This window comes from Nycticebus coucang, chromosome 22, assembly GCF_027406575.1.
Source record: "Nycticebus coucang isolate mNycCou1 chromosome 22, mNycCou1.pri, whole genome shotgun sequence".
NCBI lineage: Eukaryota > Metazoa > Chordata > Mammalia > Primates > Lorisidae > Nycticebus > Nycticebus coucang.
This window is the reverse complement of record NC_069801.1, coordinates 15,430,137-15,446,677: the sequence shown is the minus strand read 5'-3', so window position 1 is coordinate 15,446,677 and position 16,541 is coordinate 15,430,137. Positions and strand designations below refer to the sequence as shown.

The 16,541-nt window shown below is 39.8% G+C and overlaps 1 protein-coding gene across 22 annotated transcripts in view; it reads left to right on the top strand.

Moving 5' to 3' along the window:
- Nucleotides 1-16,541, top strand: part of EIF4G3 (eukaryotic translation initiation factor 4 gamma 3) — a 353,942-nt gene that overhangs the window by 280,121 nt on the left and 57,280 nt on the right. For all 22 annotated transcript variants that reach the window (XM_053577412.1, XM_053577414.1, XM_053577409.1 and 19 more), the window contains 5 exons: nucleotides 1,562-1,666; nucleotides 3,371-3,503; nucleotides 6,875-6,969; nucleotides 14,904-14,997; nucleotides 16,381-16,498. In XM_053577412.1, the coding sequence (XP_053433387.1) occupies nucleotides 1,562-1,666; nucleotides 3,371-3,503; nucleotides 6,875-6,969; nucleotides 14,904-14,997; nucleotides 16,381-16,498 (545 nt within the window). The remainder of the gene's footprint in view (nucleotides 1-1,561; nucleotides 1,667-3,370; nucleotides 3,504-6,874; nucleotides 6,970-14,903; nucleotides 14,998-16,380; nucleotides 16,499-16,541) is intronic.

Here is a 16,541-nt window from a genome sequence, read left to right as displayed (position 1 = left end):
TATTGTCGTTGTTGTTTAGCAGGCCTGGGATGGGTTCCAACTGCCAGCCCCAGTGTATGTGGCCGTCATATTTTAATTAATGAAAATATTTAATTAATGATCTTTAAAAATTTTTCATGACACACCACTTGAAAATCACTGCTATATAGCCATTTCACAAGTCATCTGTGTGTGTAGCAAATTTTGAATAGAAATGAAGAGAAAGGTTACTATGGGCCACACATAAGGGTGATGCTAAAATGAAGACCCAGAAGCTTTCTTAAGTTTATTCTTTAATTAATGTTACAGCTGAGCGGCATCCGGAGCTCAGTGGGTAGGGTGCCAGCCACATACACCAAGGCCAGCGGATTCGAAGCCAGCCCAGGCCTGTTAAAACAACAATGACAACTGCAACAAAAAAAATAGCCGGGCATTGTGGCAGGCGCTTGTAGTTCCAGCTACTCGAGAGGCTGAGACAAGAGAATCGCTTCAGCCCAAGAGTCTGAGGTTGCTATGATCTGCGACATCACAGCACTCTACCCAGGGCAACAGTTTGAGACTCTGTCTCAAAAAATAAAAAAATAAAAAATTGGCACAGCTATCTAACCATAATACGTATAAGAAATCCTTGAAAGTACTGTAATTTAAACATAACAGTGCTATTGAAATAAAGGTTGTGGGAATGAGAAATGCTGTAAATAAATAAAGACAGAACAGGTGGCACCCGTAGCTCAGTAGGTAGGGCACTGGCCACATATACCGATGCTGGTGGGTTCAAGCCTGGCCTAGGCCTGCTAAACAACAATGACAACTGCAACCAAAAAATAGTCAAGTGTTGTGGTGGGGGCCTATAGTCTCAGGTTCTTGAGAGGCTGAGGCAAGAGAATCGTTTGAGCTTGCTGTGAGCTGTGACGCCAGGGCACTCTACCAAGGGCGACATAATAAGACTTTGTCTCTAAAAACATGATGATGATGATGACGCCAGGGCACTCTACCAAGGGCGACATAATAAGACTTTGTCTCTAAAAACATGATGATGATGATGACGCCAGGGCACTCTACCAAGGGCGACATAATAAGACTTTGTCTCTAAAAACAAGATGACGACGACGACAGAAGTACTCTATAACATCAGAATCCACTAGGATTTGTTTGGCTGTGACAGAAAACCCAGTAGTTTATACAAGATTGAGGTTTCTTGCTCACTTAATGTACACAAAGTTCAGAGGTCAGGCCTTCCTGCTTAACATTCTGCCATTCATTAGATGTAACTCTTGTCCTAGTCATTCTCACCACAGAATGTAGGAAAAGGGGCAAAGGACAGAGCCACCTCTCTTTCGAGGAATATTCCAGGGGGCTGCAGTATAACATGTCCTTTTATATTCTGGCCTATAATTAATCACATGACCTGGGAGCCTGGAAAGTGTAATCTTTATTTTGAGTGGTCCTATGCACAACTAAAAATTCTACAACATTACCTTTGAGCTATAAATTGATATTCCTAGACTGTTTAAAAATTCTACATGGTAAAATTACATTTGAATTTGTTAGCCAGGAATATTGATGATTTTGTCTCTTGCAGCCACGTATGGATCAGTACTTTAATCAGATGGAGAAAATTGTGAAAGAAAGAAAAACTTCATCTAGAATTCGATTCATGCTTCAAGATGTAATAGATCTAAGGCTGGTGAGTAAGGAAGGGAAAGTCTAATGGTCCAGTCTCTTCAGTCTCTTTTAAGGAATAGGTTTGGGAAAAGGTGGTCTTGTGTTTACATGTGTAAAAACAAATGTTTAATGCTCTGTGCCTGAACTTAATGCTTGAAGCAAAAGCTTCAGGACTCTCAGAACTCAAATTGGCAAACTTATAAGAGTTGTGTGAAAGGACCGAAGGCTTGTTGCCTATTAACTTGTTTCTACTTCACTCTGATTATCAAACCACATTGCAGTTTTGAAATCAGCCACTGTGAACTCAAACTATGGTCAATTGAATTTAGTCTTTGTAAGCATAATAGATCAGAAAGTCTCATATCCACAATGCATATGTTTAACCTCCCTGAGCCTTAGGGTTTTAATTTCTAAAATGTGGATATTACCTACCATCCAGATTTGTTGTAAAGATTTGGTAAAATAATCTTTTAAATTTAATAGCTTATAGATATTAGTGAGTTTTTTCCTTGTTATTTTTCTAGTAGACTCCCTGTTCTGCTTTTTCCCCCCTAATTTCTCATATGAGGTACGGTTCTTATCATTACTACCTCTTTTCTGTTTTAACTCCTAAAGGAAATATGCCTGCTGTAAACTAGAGAAAGTGAAAGGCCTGTACTCTTCGTTATCCTATATCCACACCAGATAATATAGACGATGGTTCTTTTTTTTTTTTTTTTGTAGAGACAGAGTCTCACTGTACCGCCCTCCGGTAGAGAGCCGTGGTGTCACACAGCTCACAGCAACCTCTAACTCTTGGGCTTACACGATTCTCTTGCCTCAGCCTCCGGAGCAGCTGGGACTACAGGCACCCGCCACAACGCCTGGCTATTTTTTTGTTGCAGTTTGGCCGGGGCCGGGTTTGAACCCACCACCCTTGGCATATGGGGCCGGCGTCCTACTCACTGAGCCACAGGCGCCGCCCGTAGATGATGGTTCTTTATCCTGCTAAGTCCAAATGTGATCTTAGGATTCTTCTTACCAAAGCCACCACCAATTGATCAGAATTTGCATGCTGGTTTAAATCTGTTTGCCATCACCTAGTATGAATATAAAAAAACTTTTCTACCTAAGGCTTGAACTACTTGTACTTATATCAGATGTTGGGACTGTACCTAGGAAGGGAAAGTATAATTATAAGAAGAGAACTTATTTTGTCCGTAGTAGAGAAGATAACCAATGGTCAAAGGTGTATAGCATTTTGTGTAGAATAAAAGAACTGTGATACTGGAGGAAGAACAATGCAAGTCATCCTTAATTTAGAACTTCTTTGGAATATCATGTGATCTGTATAGTAATACAGATTCTCATTCTTGTTGATTCATCTTCTATTTATGTCTTTCAAATATACAGAATAATCATACAATACATTTAGGCCATGGAGAAGGATATGCCATGCTAAATACATATACATTTGGGCTAGTCTTTAATTCTCTTCTTTTCATGCATTGGCTATTGGAACATTCACCATATAGTTTGCCATGATTGACTGAGAAGAATTTAATTCATTAGCTTGAATCCTCAAACTATTCCCAGTGCCATCTATAAGACACATGAAAAACTGCCATAACTGCAGATTTTATAGGTATTTTTTTGGTTTTCCAGCAGTGAAAATAAAGATTTTTTTTTTTTAATTTACTTTTTTGTTTGGCTTTCTGGCTGATAACCTCATTTTCTACGTTTATAGTGTAATTGGATATCTCGAAGAGCAGACCAAGGGCCTAAAACTATTGAACAGATTCACAAAGAGGCTAAAATAGAAGAACAAGAAGAACAAAGAAAGGTTCAGCAGCTCATGACCAAAGAGAAGAGAAGACCAGGTGAGGGGTGGCATCTACTTGGCTGTAGAGAACTTGAAAGTTTGGGGCACAGATACACTAGAACCTCTATAGTTGACTACCTCCCTACAATAACCACTTCCTTCATTTGACTTAATTTTCATAGAGTGGACATGTACTGTATATAGGTATTAGTACAGCAGGCTTATTTTCTTAATGTTGACCGCCTCTGTATGTTGACCAAATTGTCACAATCTGTTAAATGGTTAACTTACAGAAGTTCTATTTCATGTAAGAATTCTCTATTTAGTGTGAGACAAGATCAAGAGAATAATACAAGGAAGAGAGTGGTAATTATTAGGCGAAGCATTTTTACCTAGAGACTAGTTACTGAGGAAAAGTAGAGAATGCATATAAACTAAACATGATTTCTTTGACGACTTAAAAGCCATTTATCAACAAGACTTTATTGGGTCTCTCGCTCTCTCTTTTTTTTTTTTTTTTTTTGAGGCAGAGTCTCACTATGTCGCCCTCAGTAGAGTGCCATGGCATCACAGCTCACAGCAACCTCAAATTCTTGGGGCTTAAGCGATTCTCTTGCCTCAGCCTCTCAAGTAGCTGGGACTACAAGGTGCCTGCCGCAACACCCAGCTATTTTTTTTGTTGCAGTTTTCATTGTTGTCTGGCAGGCTGAGGCAGGGTTCGAACCCGCAAGCCCTGGCGTATGTGGCTGGTGCCCTAACCACTAAGCTATGGGCACCGAGCCAGTCCCTTCCTTTTAAAAGCTAAAGGTAACACTAATACAAGGAATATTTGTCAAGCATATGGAAGATATTATAAAACGTTTTTTCCAATAAGATTATTAAAATTTAGAGAAGAGAAGTAGAAAGAGGGCTGAAATCTTTTTTGTTTGTTTGTTTTTTGAATTTTTTTTTTTGTTGTTGTTGAGGATTCATTGAGAGTACAAGAAAGGGATGGCTGAAATCTTTGAGGAAGGAGCACTTGATTCTGAATCTTGAGGATTATTGATATATAGAAGAGAACAATTTCAGTCATGAAATTAAAATAAGTAGACATTGTAAAAAGGAATAAACGAGACTGACAGGAGCAAAATTTAAGTATTTAGAAGGAACAGAAAAATGTTTGCAAGAGTGGGCCAGATTAAGAACTTTTGCGTTGAATTGGTAGAAATTAAAGAGGCACTGAACGAAGAGTAATGCGTGAGAGGTATCTAATAGGAGTCACTCTAGGCTGCGTGCAGTGGCTCACATTTGTAACCCTAGGACTCTGGGAGGCCCAACAGGAGGGACACCTGAGCTCAGGAGTTCAAGACCTGTGTGAGCAAGAGCAAGACCCTGTGTGTACTAAAAATAGAAAAAAACCGCTGGGTGTTGTGGTGGGCGCCAGTAGTCTCAGCTATTCAGGAGGCGCTAAGGCAGGAAGATGGCCCGGTAATGTGAGGTTGCTGTGAGCTAAGCTGACAACACAGCCTTCTAGCCTTTGTAATAGAATGAGACTCTGTCTCAGAAGAAAAAAAGTCACTCTTCTTTACATGATGTATCCAAGGGATACACTGAATAGGCAGTGTTAGTATTGATGAAATCCTACTTGTGAGGAGCTTTGTAACAGTAAGAATAGAAAGGAGGAAAAAGTGCAAAAACAATGTAAAAGATGAAACAGATAGCATTTTATACCTGAGAAAATACTCTATTGACTAGAAACCTTGAAAAAGAAAACCTTTTTCAGAGGGAAATGATAATTTTTCTTTTGAGCCTTTTTATTTTGAAATGATCATAGGACAGTCACATGAGAACACTCAGTAATCCACTCTGCAATGAAGTGATCAGGGTAGTGACTGGGTCGTGTAGTATAGTCCTTGAGAATTTAGACTCTGGAGCCTCACTGTCTGGCTTTGAATTTTAGCTCTCTTACTTCTAGCTGTATGATCTTACACATATCACTTTATCTATAAAATGGAACTAATAGTAGTAGCTAGGATTTGTTTGAAAATAAAATGAGGTAGGCTCGGCGCCTATAGCTCAGTAGTTACAGCATCAGCCATGTACACCCACCAGGGCTGACGGGTTCAAGCCTGGCCTGGGCCTGCTAATAACAGTGACAACTACAAAAAAAAAAAAAAAAAATAGGCATTGTGGTGGGTGCCTATAGTCCCAGCTACTTGGGAGTCTGAGACAAAAGAATCACTTGAGACCAGGAGTTTGAGGTTGCTGTGATCTGTGACACCACAGCACTCTACCCAGGGTGACAAAGTGAGACTCTGTCTCAAAATAATAATAATAATCATAAGGGAAAGGGAGTAAGGAATGCGGGGCTCAGTGAGTACAGTTGTAATTTTATTTTTTTATTTTTTCTGTGAGACAGAATTTCTCTTTGTTGCGTGGCATCATCATAGCTTACAGCAACGTCACACTCAGGGTCTTAAGTGATCTTCTTGTCTTAGCCTCCTGAGTAGTTTGGGCTACAGACACCCACCGTTGACACCTGGTTAATTTTTCTATTTTTAGTAGAGACAGGGGTCTTGATTTTGCTCAGGGTGGTCTCAAGCTCCTGAGCTCAAGTGATCCACTTGCCTTGGCCTACTAAAGTGCTAGGATTCTGGGCGGTGCCTGTGGCTCAGTCCGTAAGGCGCCAGCCCCATATACCGAGGGTGGTGGGTTCAAACCCGGCCCTGGCCAAACTGCAACCAAAAAATAGCCGGGCATTGTGGCGGGCGCCTGTAGTCACAGCTATTCGGGAGGCTGAGGCAAGAGAATCGCTTAAGCCCAGGAGTTGGAGGTTGCTGTGAGCTGTGTGAGGCCACGGCACTCTACCGAGGGCCATAAAGTGAGACTCTGTCTCTACAAAAAAAAAAAAAAAAAAGTGCTAGGATTCTAAGCGTGATCCATCCCACTCTACCTGTAGAACCTGAATCTATTATGGTTGGTATTAATTATTTGAGCAAAAATCTGAAGAAGGTGAGATCATGTGGCTATCTGGTAAAAGGTTTTAGGCAAGAAGAAGACAGTAAGTATAAAGTCCTAAGGCAGTATTTTCAAGGAATAGCAAATTGGTCAGTGTGACTGAAGCTATGGGCATGAGTGGGGAAGAAGGATCAAAGATGGGCTGAGAGGCAACAGGGGCCAAATTATTAAGAGCTTGGTAGGCCATTTGTAACGAAACTTGCCTTTCTGTCTGAAATAGATATCAGAAGTGTTTTGAACAGAAAAGTGACAGACTCTGGCTTATGCTATGGATATTAAAGAAACTGTTGGCAGTGTTTCAATGGCTTCTTTTTTCTTTTTCTTTGCTTTTGATTGCAGTGAGTGAGTTGAAAGTACTGCTTACACTTTCACTGTCGGGCTCACTTGAAATAAGTGAAATACTGGCTCACTCTATTCTTATTCTTCCTGAAGGTGTCCAGAGAGTGGACGAAGGTGGGTGGAACACTGTACAAGGAGCCAAAAATAGTCGAGTACTGGATCCCTCAAAATTCCTAAAAATCACTAAGGTGAGTGGACATTTGAAACAATCAGTATTTTCTTTTGATCCCTTTGATATAAATACAATGTGCAACAGTTCCAAAACATGAATCTTAAAAGTACTTCTTGGGCAGCGCCTGTGGCTCAGTGAGTAGGGCGCCGGCCCCATATGCCAAGGGTGGCGGGTTCACCAGCTGCTTGGGAGGCTGAGGCAAGAGAATCGTGTAAGCCCAAGAGTTAGAAGTTGCTGTGAGCCATGTGATGTCATGGCACTCTACCTGAGGACGTACGGTGAGACTTTGTCTCTACAAAAAAAAAAAAAAAGTACTTCTTATTCATTGAAAATAGTAACATTGTGCATTTCGTGGGTTAGTTGTTTCTTAATGCAGACACTTTTCTACACGTCAGTATTGATCAGGATCAGTGTATTGTACATACTTGCCTTGGCATTAGTCTTATTTATTTCTATGAGGTTTTGCTAAAGAGGAAATGACTTGGTTAATTCTTAAGAGTTATGCGATACTTGTTACAAAAGAGATGATTAAAAAAAAATACTTCAGAAGCCTTAATCATTTGCAGGCTTTTATACAATGTATTCTTACCTTTGGGGGAAGAGGCAGTTACTTGTTTCAATCTAACCATCAAGGGAATTAAAAGTTTGCTATGTCTGGATGGCGTCTGTGGCTCAAAGGGATAGGGCGCCAGTCCCATATGCTGGAGCTGGTGGGTTCAAACCCAGCCTCGGCCAAAAACCACAAAAAAAAAAAAAAGTTTGCTATGTCCTGGGGCAGTGCCTATGGCTTAAAGGAGTGGGGCACCCGCCCCATATGCCGGAGGTGGTGGGTTCAAACCCGACTCCGGCCAAAAACTGCAAATAAATAAATAAGTAAAAGTTTGCCATGTCCAAGGCCTAAAGGAAATTACTATAAGTTTCCAGATTCAGCAGACCTAGTATAAATCATTCTGTAATAAAGATTTAAGGTACTTTCTTTTCCTCTGTCTCACAAGTCTATGGGGGATAAGAGGAAAGAAATTTCTTCTAGCAGATGTTTTCAGCAGTAAAAATTGATAACTAAAAGTACCACAAAGAACTATGGAATATGTGGAGAAAACAAAATTAAATTTGGTAAAAGTTGAAACTTCTTTAGCCCAGTGTGTTTTTCAGACTGCAAGTCTAGTTTGATCCTTTCTTGAAATATATGTTCCATAATTCTGATAATTGGCAGCCTGCCATCAGAATACTAAAGATAAGCTAATGTGAAAACATTAAATGAAAGAAGATTACTGTCAAAAAGTAAAAATCTTTGAGGAAATTGGGATAAAATGAGCTGTTGTTTGCCATCTTCATGGTTTTGTCAAAGCTTTGCTTCATGTTAGAATATTTCCTATCTCAGTCCAGGTACTGTGGCACATCCTTGTAATACTAGCACTTTGGGAGGCCAAGGTGGGAGGATCGCTTGAGCCCAGGAATTCAAGACCAGCCTGAGCAACATAACAAGACCCTGTCTCTACAAAACATTTAAAAATTAGCCAGGCATGGTAGTGTGTGCCTGCAGTTGTCCTGCCTGCTGGGGTGGCTAAGGCAGGAAGATTGGTTGAGCCCAGGAGCTTAAAGCTGCAGTGAGCTATGATACCTCCATACTCTGGCCCAGACAATAGAGCGAGACCCTGTCTCACAAAAAAATAAGTAAAAGACCATCTCATCTAAAATCTTACAGGTCTCTGGATAATGTAATTAGCAAGGATCCTGTTCTCCAAGATTCTTACACATTCTTCTAGTTGTTTATATTTCAGAGCCGGAATTCTGTTGTTGAATCAACTTGATTCCCATCCGCCTGTTTTTTCCAGCTAGAGACGGTTTTAAGCAAAACTTTAAAGAATTCCTCCAAGAGGTTCAAAGTTACCACTCCCTCTAAGGCAGTGGTTCTCAACCTTCCCAATGCCATGATAGTCCAAAGGGGTCACGACCCACAGGTTGAGAACTGCTGCTCTAAGGAGTTTCCCAAAATGTAGCTCTGCAGGCCTCAGCTGCACTAAGATGGTATATTCCATGCACTGGCTCATAGCCCAGAGACCAGTTGAAGCAAGTAAGTGTCATGTAAGATGTCAGAAATGTCTGGCATTTGAATATTGGACTTATTTTTAAATAATATTGGGCTAATTTTTAAATGTTTTGTAGAGACAGGGTCTTGTTATGTTGCTCAGGAAAAAGAAAATAGGCCTTTAACAACAGCAGAACTATAAAAAACTTTAGAAGGAAAAAAAAACCCTGCAGTCTTAAGGAGGGGAGGTAGCCTTCTAGGTGCTTAAGTACAGCCTTTTGACTGAACCCAAATTTTGTGGAACAGATCCTTTTATTAAAAGGAAGCAGCAGAGAAAGATGAAGCTGATCTAATCAAAAGGCCTCAAGTTCCCTACCCATAGTAGCAATGATAGTTCAGCCAGTGATTCTTAATTAGAGTGAAGAGACGTCTACCTCATCCCCCTCAGAAGACAGTGTGACACCAATGAAAACTCTTGGATTTCATCATCTTGGGCCTCCACAACATTCCTTTTTTTCCAGTAGCACCAGCACCAGCACAGGTCACAGCTCTATGGAGGAGCCACAACAGAAGAAGAAAAAGAAGTAGAAATTGGGTGGCGCCTGTGGCTCAGTCGGTAAGGCGCCAGCCCCATATACTGAGGGTGGCGGGTTCAAACCCGGCCCCGGCCAAACTGCAACCAAAAAATAGCCGGGCGTTGTAGCAGGCGCCTGTAGTCCCAGCTGCTCGGGAGGCTGAGGCAAGAGAATCGCTTAAGCCCAGGAGTTGGAGGTTGCTGTGAGCTGTGTGAGGCCACGGCACTCTACCGAGGGCCATAAAGTGAGACTCTGTCTCTACAAAAAAAAAAAAAAAAGTAGAAATTGCTCCATCCATGGGCAGTGCCTGTGGCTCAAAGTGGTAGGGCGCCGGTCCCATATGCTGGAGGTGGCAGGTTCAAACCCAGACCCAGCCAAAACCCACAAAAAAAAAAAAAGAAATTGCTCCATCCATATTGGACTGAGGGACTGAAAATCATTCTTGAAAGAGAATTTAGGGTATATTAGGGCCAAATAGGTAAACTGGTAAAAACTTTCCAGAATTCACAAGTTCCTAAATGTTTTACATTATAAGAGCATAATGAGTACTTATAACGAATTATTTATAAAGACTTATTTTGAGGGTGAATCTTGTTTTTCTTTTTTATCTTTAAAGTATATCTCAGGAACTTTCAGCAGAAATCTGTTTTTGTGACAAAACTTACCATTTCTCCTTCTAAAATAAATGCCATAGTTTGTTATATGTTAGTGGTGTGTATCACACTTGTTTTCAGGATAGTGCCTCAGAATAACTGGCAATGAATTTCTAATGCTTTGGCTTTGTGTTGCTATGTAAGATTTAATATATTGTTACTGTTAATATAAATTTACGAATTTTCCTACTATTAATAAATGCTCACCATTTTTCTGGTTATGTTCAGAATGTTACTCTGATTTTTTTGTCCTAAGTGGTACATTCAAGGAACCTATTGATGTGTTTGTACCTTTTGAATGCTACAATTTTTTTTTTTAAAGACAGAGTCTTACTATGTCGCCCTCAGTAGAATGCCATGGCGTCACACCTCACAGCAATCTCAAATTCTTGGGCTTAAGTGATTCTCTTGCCTCAGCCTCTCAAGTAGCTGGGACTACTGGAGCCCGCCACAATGCCCGGCTATTTTTTGTTGCAGTTGTCATTGTTGTTTTTTAGCTGGCTCAGGCCAGGTTCAAAACCACCAGCCTCAGTGTATGTGGCTGGCACCAAAACCACTGTGCTACGGGCGCCAAGCCTGAATGCTACAGATTTTAAGTTGCTGTGTTGTATCATTCATTTTCTTCTGGTTCCTTAAATTCTTTTAAATTATCCTTTTATCCTTTTCTGAGTTATCCTTTTCTGAGAAGAATCATTTTAGAGGTACCTAAAAAGGGACAAAAAATCTGAAACTACTTAGGAGTCCAATCTCAGTACCTTCTGATAGATTTGAGGTATCAGAAAACAAAGCAACCATGTACAAGGCTAACTTAAGGAAAATTGCTATAAATACCTTTGTGTATTAACATGGTATAAAAGGTACTATTCAAACAAGGAAAAAAGATAGGAAGAGGTCATTTTCGCAAAGAATTAAGATAATATTGGTTACCTTTTATTAAAACTTGTTCTAAGCTTTCATAAATATTGCCTTTTGCCACTTTTACAATTACAGTATTATAGCTGATAATGGTAACTGCTCATCTGTGACAGTCTACTATATAAATATGAATGACTGGGATTAATTAGATTTGTTAGTACAGCATATACTCAGTTGAAATCTAGAACAAAAGGTTCAAAGGAAATACTGCTCAGTATTAAAAGTAAAATAATCTTACTATAGTGAGACTGGTGTAAGATCACATTATTCTGTGATGTCTTTTAAACTTTTTAGAAAAAGATATCATTTGTAGAAAAATCTTCATCTGGGTTATATATAGGTATTTAAAACTAAATATTGAGTCTTTTAAAATATTTTTATAAGAAAGCAATAGAAAATTATTTTTTAAGAAAATGGGTTTTTATTTAGTTGTTTAAATATCTGCGTATGTTGTGAGGTTAAGGAGCCTGTAATTACTTCTTAGTTTTACAGAACTATCTACTTCAGTGGTAATAAATAAGTTCTGGGCCAGGCACAGTAGCTCATGTCTGTAATCCTAGCACTCTGGGAGGCCGAGCAGATGGATTGTTTAAAGTTAGGAATTTGAGACTAGCCTAAACAAGAACAAGACCTTGTCTCTACTAAAAAACAGAAAAAACTAGCCAGGCTCAATGGTGGGCACCTGTAGGTCTAACCAACTCTTGGGCTGAGGCAAAAGAATTGCTCAATCCCAAGAGTTTGAGGTTGCTTTGAGTTATGATGCCATGGCATTGTACCCAGGGTGACACAGTGACACTGTCTAAATGAATGAATGAATGAATAAACAAACTATGAAAACATCATTTCAGCTGCTCCATACAGAATGGATCACATGGGTAAGTAGGGTGCCGGCCACATACTCGGGTTCAAACCTAGCCTAGGCTATCTAAAACAACAGTGACAACTGAAAAAAAAAAAGCTGGGCATTGTGGCAGGTGCCTGTAGTCCCAGCTACTTGGGAGACTGAGGCAAGAGAATCGCTTAAGCCCAAGAGTTTGAGGTTGCTGTGAGCTGTAATGCCACTGCACTCTACCAAGGGCGACTCTGTCTCAAAAAAAAAAGGATCACATGACAGGTGGATTTAATAATAATCAAAGATGGTGTTTGCAGCCGCTGTCTCTGTCTAACGCCAGCGCAGCCTCTAGCTCTCCAAGCTCCAGTCGAAGGAGAAGGGGTGGGGTAAGGAGGTCTTTATACCATGGCTCATACAAAGCAGACTGCCGGCAAATCCACCAGTGGTAAAGCACCCAGGAAGCAACTGGCTACAAAAGCCGCTCCCAAGAGTGTGCCCTCTTCACTGGAGAGGTGAAGAAACCTCATCGCTACAGGCCTGGTACTGTGGCACTCCATGAAATAAGACGTTATCAGAAGTCCACTGAACTTCTGATTTGCAAACTTCCTTTCCAGCGTCTGGTGTGAGAAATTGCTCAGGACTTTAAGACAGATCTGCACTTCCAGAGCACAGCTGTTGGTGCTTTGCAGGAGGCAAGTGAAGCCTATCTGGTTGGCCTTTTTGAGGACACCAGCCTGTGTGCTATCTATCCATGCCAAACGTGTAACAATTATGCCAAAAGACATCCATCTAGCCCACCGCAGACGTGGAGAACATGCTTAAGAGTCTACTATGATGGGAAAACATTTCATTATCCAAAAAAAAAAAAAAAAAATTCTCTTCTTCCTGTTGTTGGTAGTTCTGAACATTAGATTTTTTTTTCCTCCATGGGGTCAAAAGATACTTAAGTATATGATTGCAGCTGCAAAAATGGGGGACAGAAATCAGGTATTGGCAGTTTTTCCATTTTCATTTGTGTGTGAATTTTTAATATAAAATGCGGGGATGTGCAGCATTAATGTGAGTCAAAATGTTGCAGTGAACAAGTTTCAGCAGTTCAACTTTATAACAATTAGAAATAAACCTGTTAAATTTTTCTGGACAATGCCAGCATTTGGATTTTTTTAAAACAAGTAAATTTCTTTTTTTTTTTTTTTTGTGATTTTTTTTTTGGCCGGGGCTGGGTTTGAACCCGCCACCTCCGGCATATGGGACCGGTGCCCTACTCCTTGAGCCACAGGCGCCGCCCTAAAACAAGTAAATTTCTTATTGCCGGCAACTAAATGGTGTTTGTAGCATTTTTATCATACAGTAGGTTCCATCCTATACTTTTCTAACTGAGTTGCCTACATGCAAGTACATGTTTTTAATGTTGTCTGTCTTTTGTGCTGTTCCTGAAAGTTTGCTATTAAAATACATTAAACTGTAAAAAAACAAAAATAATAATAATCAAAGACATACACATAAAAGAATTCCACCAACATCTTTGAAAAGTATATCAATATTTAAAAACATTTGTGTTTTTAATATTATGGTCTCTGTTCATAGACACTATAAAAAAGAATGATCCTGGTATCAAATCTCCAATATTACTACCTTAATATTTTGAAAAATATATAAAGTATTAACTTTTGTGTATTCAGATAGTTACACTGTAGGTATTCTCCATGAGTATCCTAGAAAAAGTTCAAAATGCATTGAACTCATATTTATTGTTGATGGGGAGAAATTTGTATGAAAGCATGGTTATCCAGCAAAATGGCATATTGTGAGCTATCAGCACATGAAAATACCTGCTGCATTATAATTTTATGTTACATATGTTTTATAATACGCATTACTTGTTATTGTGTTCCCTTGTACTAAAGTGCTTAGAGGGTTAATCGTGAGAAACATCAGCTGACTTCTTGTACTCCCAGCCTAACTTTTCAGTCCGCTTTCTTCTTCTTCTCCTTTATGGAATCACATTTCCCCATCCCTAGCGCCCAACATGAAATTGTTGGTGTCTACTGACCTGTTTTCTGACAATCATGTAAAGAGATAATGAGTCAGTTTTATAGTATATGTGTATTCCTTTTTTCTTTATTAAATTACAGGGCATTATTACATAAATGGAATCACTAGAATATGCTTATATTGAGCAAATTAATAAATCATCTTAAATGGGAGGTCCTGAATGCATTCTTCAGACCACGGCCTTCAAACTGTACTTTGTGAAAACTGGAGTCCAAGGAAGTGCTTTAGGGGCCACAGAGATCTTAGTCAGGAGAACATTCAAATTTATAGGTTTTTGTTTTTTCAGACAGGGTCTCATTCTGTTGCCCACGCTGGGGTGCAGTGGTGTCATCATAGCTCATTGCAACCTCGAATTCCCGGGCTCAAACAATCCTCCTGCCTCAGCCTACCAAGTATCTGGGACTCTAGCCATGAGCCACAGCACCCAGCTAATTTTTCTACTTTTTTGTAGAGACAGGTTCTCACTATGTTGGTCAGTCTGGTCTTTATACTCCTAGGCTCAAGCAATTTTCATTCCTCAGCCTTCCAAAGTGCTGGGGTTACAAGTGTAAACCACCATGCTTGGCCCCAATTGATGTTTTTTTTTAGCTTTTTTTTTTTTTTTTGTAGAGACAGAGTCTCACTTTATGGCCCTCGGTAGAGTGCCGTGGCCTCACACAGCTCACAGCAACCTCCAACTCCTGGGCTTAAGCGATTCTCTTGCCTCAGCCTCCCAAGTAGCTGGGACTACAGGCGCCCGCCACAACGCCCGGCTACCAATTGATGTTTCTTAAATTGCCATTCCAAACAAAATTGTGTTGCTAAAATTGGTTCTTCTGCACTGAAGAAGAAGAAAAGAAAAACTCCTCTAGAATATTTCCTATTATTGACTTGTGGTCACTTATGTTATAGCCCACAATTGATGAGAAAATTCAGCTGGTACCTAAAGCACAGCTAGGCAGCTGGGGAAAAGGCAGCAGTGGTGGAGCAAAGGCAAGTGAGACTGGTAAGTGTTAAATGTCCCTCCTCAAACATAGGCGCTATCTGCCAGCATTCGTCTTACAGCACAGTCCTTTGGTCATTGAGTAATGATTTTAAGAGAAGCCCTCCCTAACTTTCTTTATTATTATTACTATTTTATTTTATTTTTATTTATTTATTTATTTTGTAGAGACAGAGTCTCACTTTATGGCCCTCGGTAGAGTGCCGTGGCCTCACACAGCTCACAGCAACCTCCAACTCCTGGGCTTCAGCGATTCTCTTGCCTCGGCCTCCGAGTAGCTGGGACTACAGGCGCCCGCCACAACGCCCGGCTATTTTTTGGTTGCAGTTCGGCCGGGGCTGGGTTTGAACCCGCCAACCTCAGTATATGGGGCTGGTGCCTTACCGACTGAGCCACAGGCGCCGCCCTATTATTTTATTTTTATTGTTAAATCATAGCTGTGTACATTAGTGAAATCAAGGGGTACAATGTGCTGGTTTCATATACCTCCCTAACTTTCATTGGTGCCCCTCTCTCCTTCTAACATAAATCTATGGTTTCCTCCTCTTTAAGTATCTGTAGATAATTTTAAATACTAAAATATTTTTAGTTCAATCAGGTTAACACCTTGATTTTTTAGGTTCCCTTGTTTACAAATTCAATATAGTTATAGAAATTACTAAGACCCTAAACTTTATAAAAGGAAAACTATGCTGAGAAAAAGAATATTAATATACAGAAATATTTATTTTTTAATATGCAGAAATATTTAATCACAAGGAATTATAGAAGAATAAAGAGCTGGATTGAAACATTTTTCAAAATCTTTATCATAAAATCAGATTTTGAGAGATTTCACCTTAGAACTGAAAATGTTTAGTTAGAACATCATAAATACATCTTTAATAATTAAAGAAGCCCAATGGAAAGAAGAAAAATTTCCGTGTTAACCGTCTTCCTATATGTCCCTTCTACTAAGTAATTTTAGCCTTTTTTTCTTTAAATTTTTGAAAATTTTATTACTCATTTAAACCCACATGTATATTTTTACATACATGAGATCACAGCATTTACATTGGTGAGCTTTGTTAAAATACAATGTTTTCTGGTTTACCTTGCCTCCCTTCACCTCCTATTTACCTCTTCCACCCCTGTGCCTTAACCAAGATAATTACGTCTTTAAAGGAGCAAATGGTTGTAATGAACAAAGATTTCTAAACTCTCTTTTACACACAAATTCCCTATTTAACACTTTGCTTCTGAGAGGATGAAGCTGGACCAGGAGATTGCATCACCTGAGCTGATTAAAAATGCTTGGTCTCAAGGGTCAGCCAGCGAGGCAGGTGAATGATTGTTTGCATCTTAGTCACCTGATTTGTATTTTTTTCTAAATCTCAACACCTGTAGATGCCTTAAGGTCAAGTGCTTCCAGTTTAAACAGATTCTCTGCTCTGCAACCTCCAGCACCCTCAGGGTCCACATCATCCACGCCTGTAGAGTTTGATTCCCGAAGGACCTTAACCAGGTAAGAAGCCTGTTTCCTATGTTTACTCAAGGTTGTCCTACAT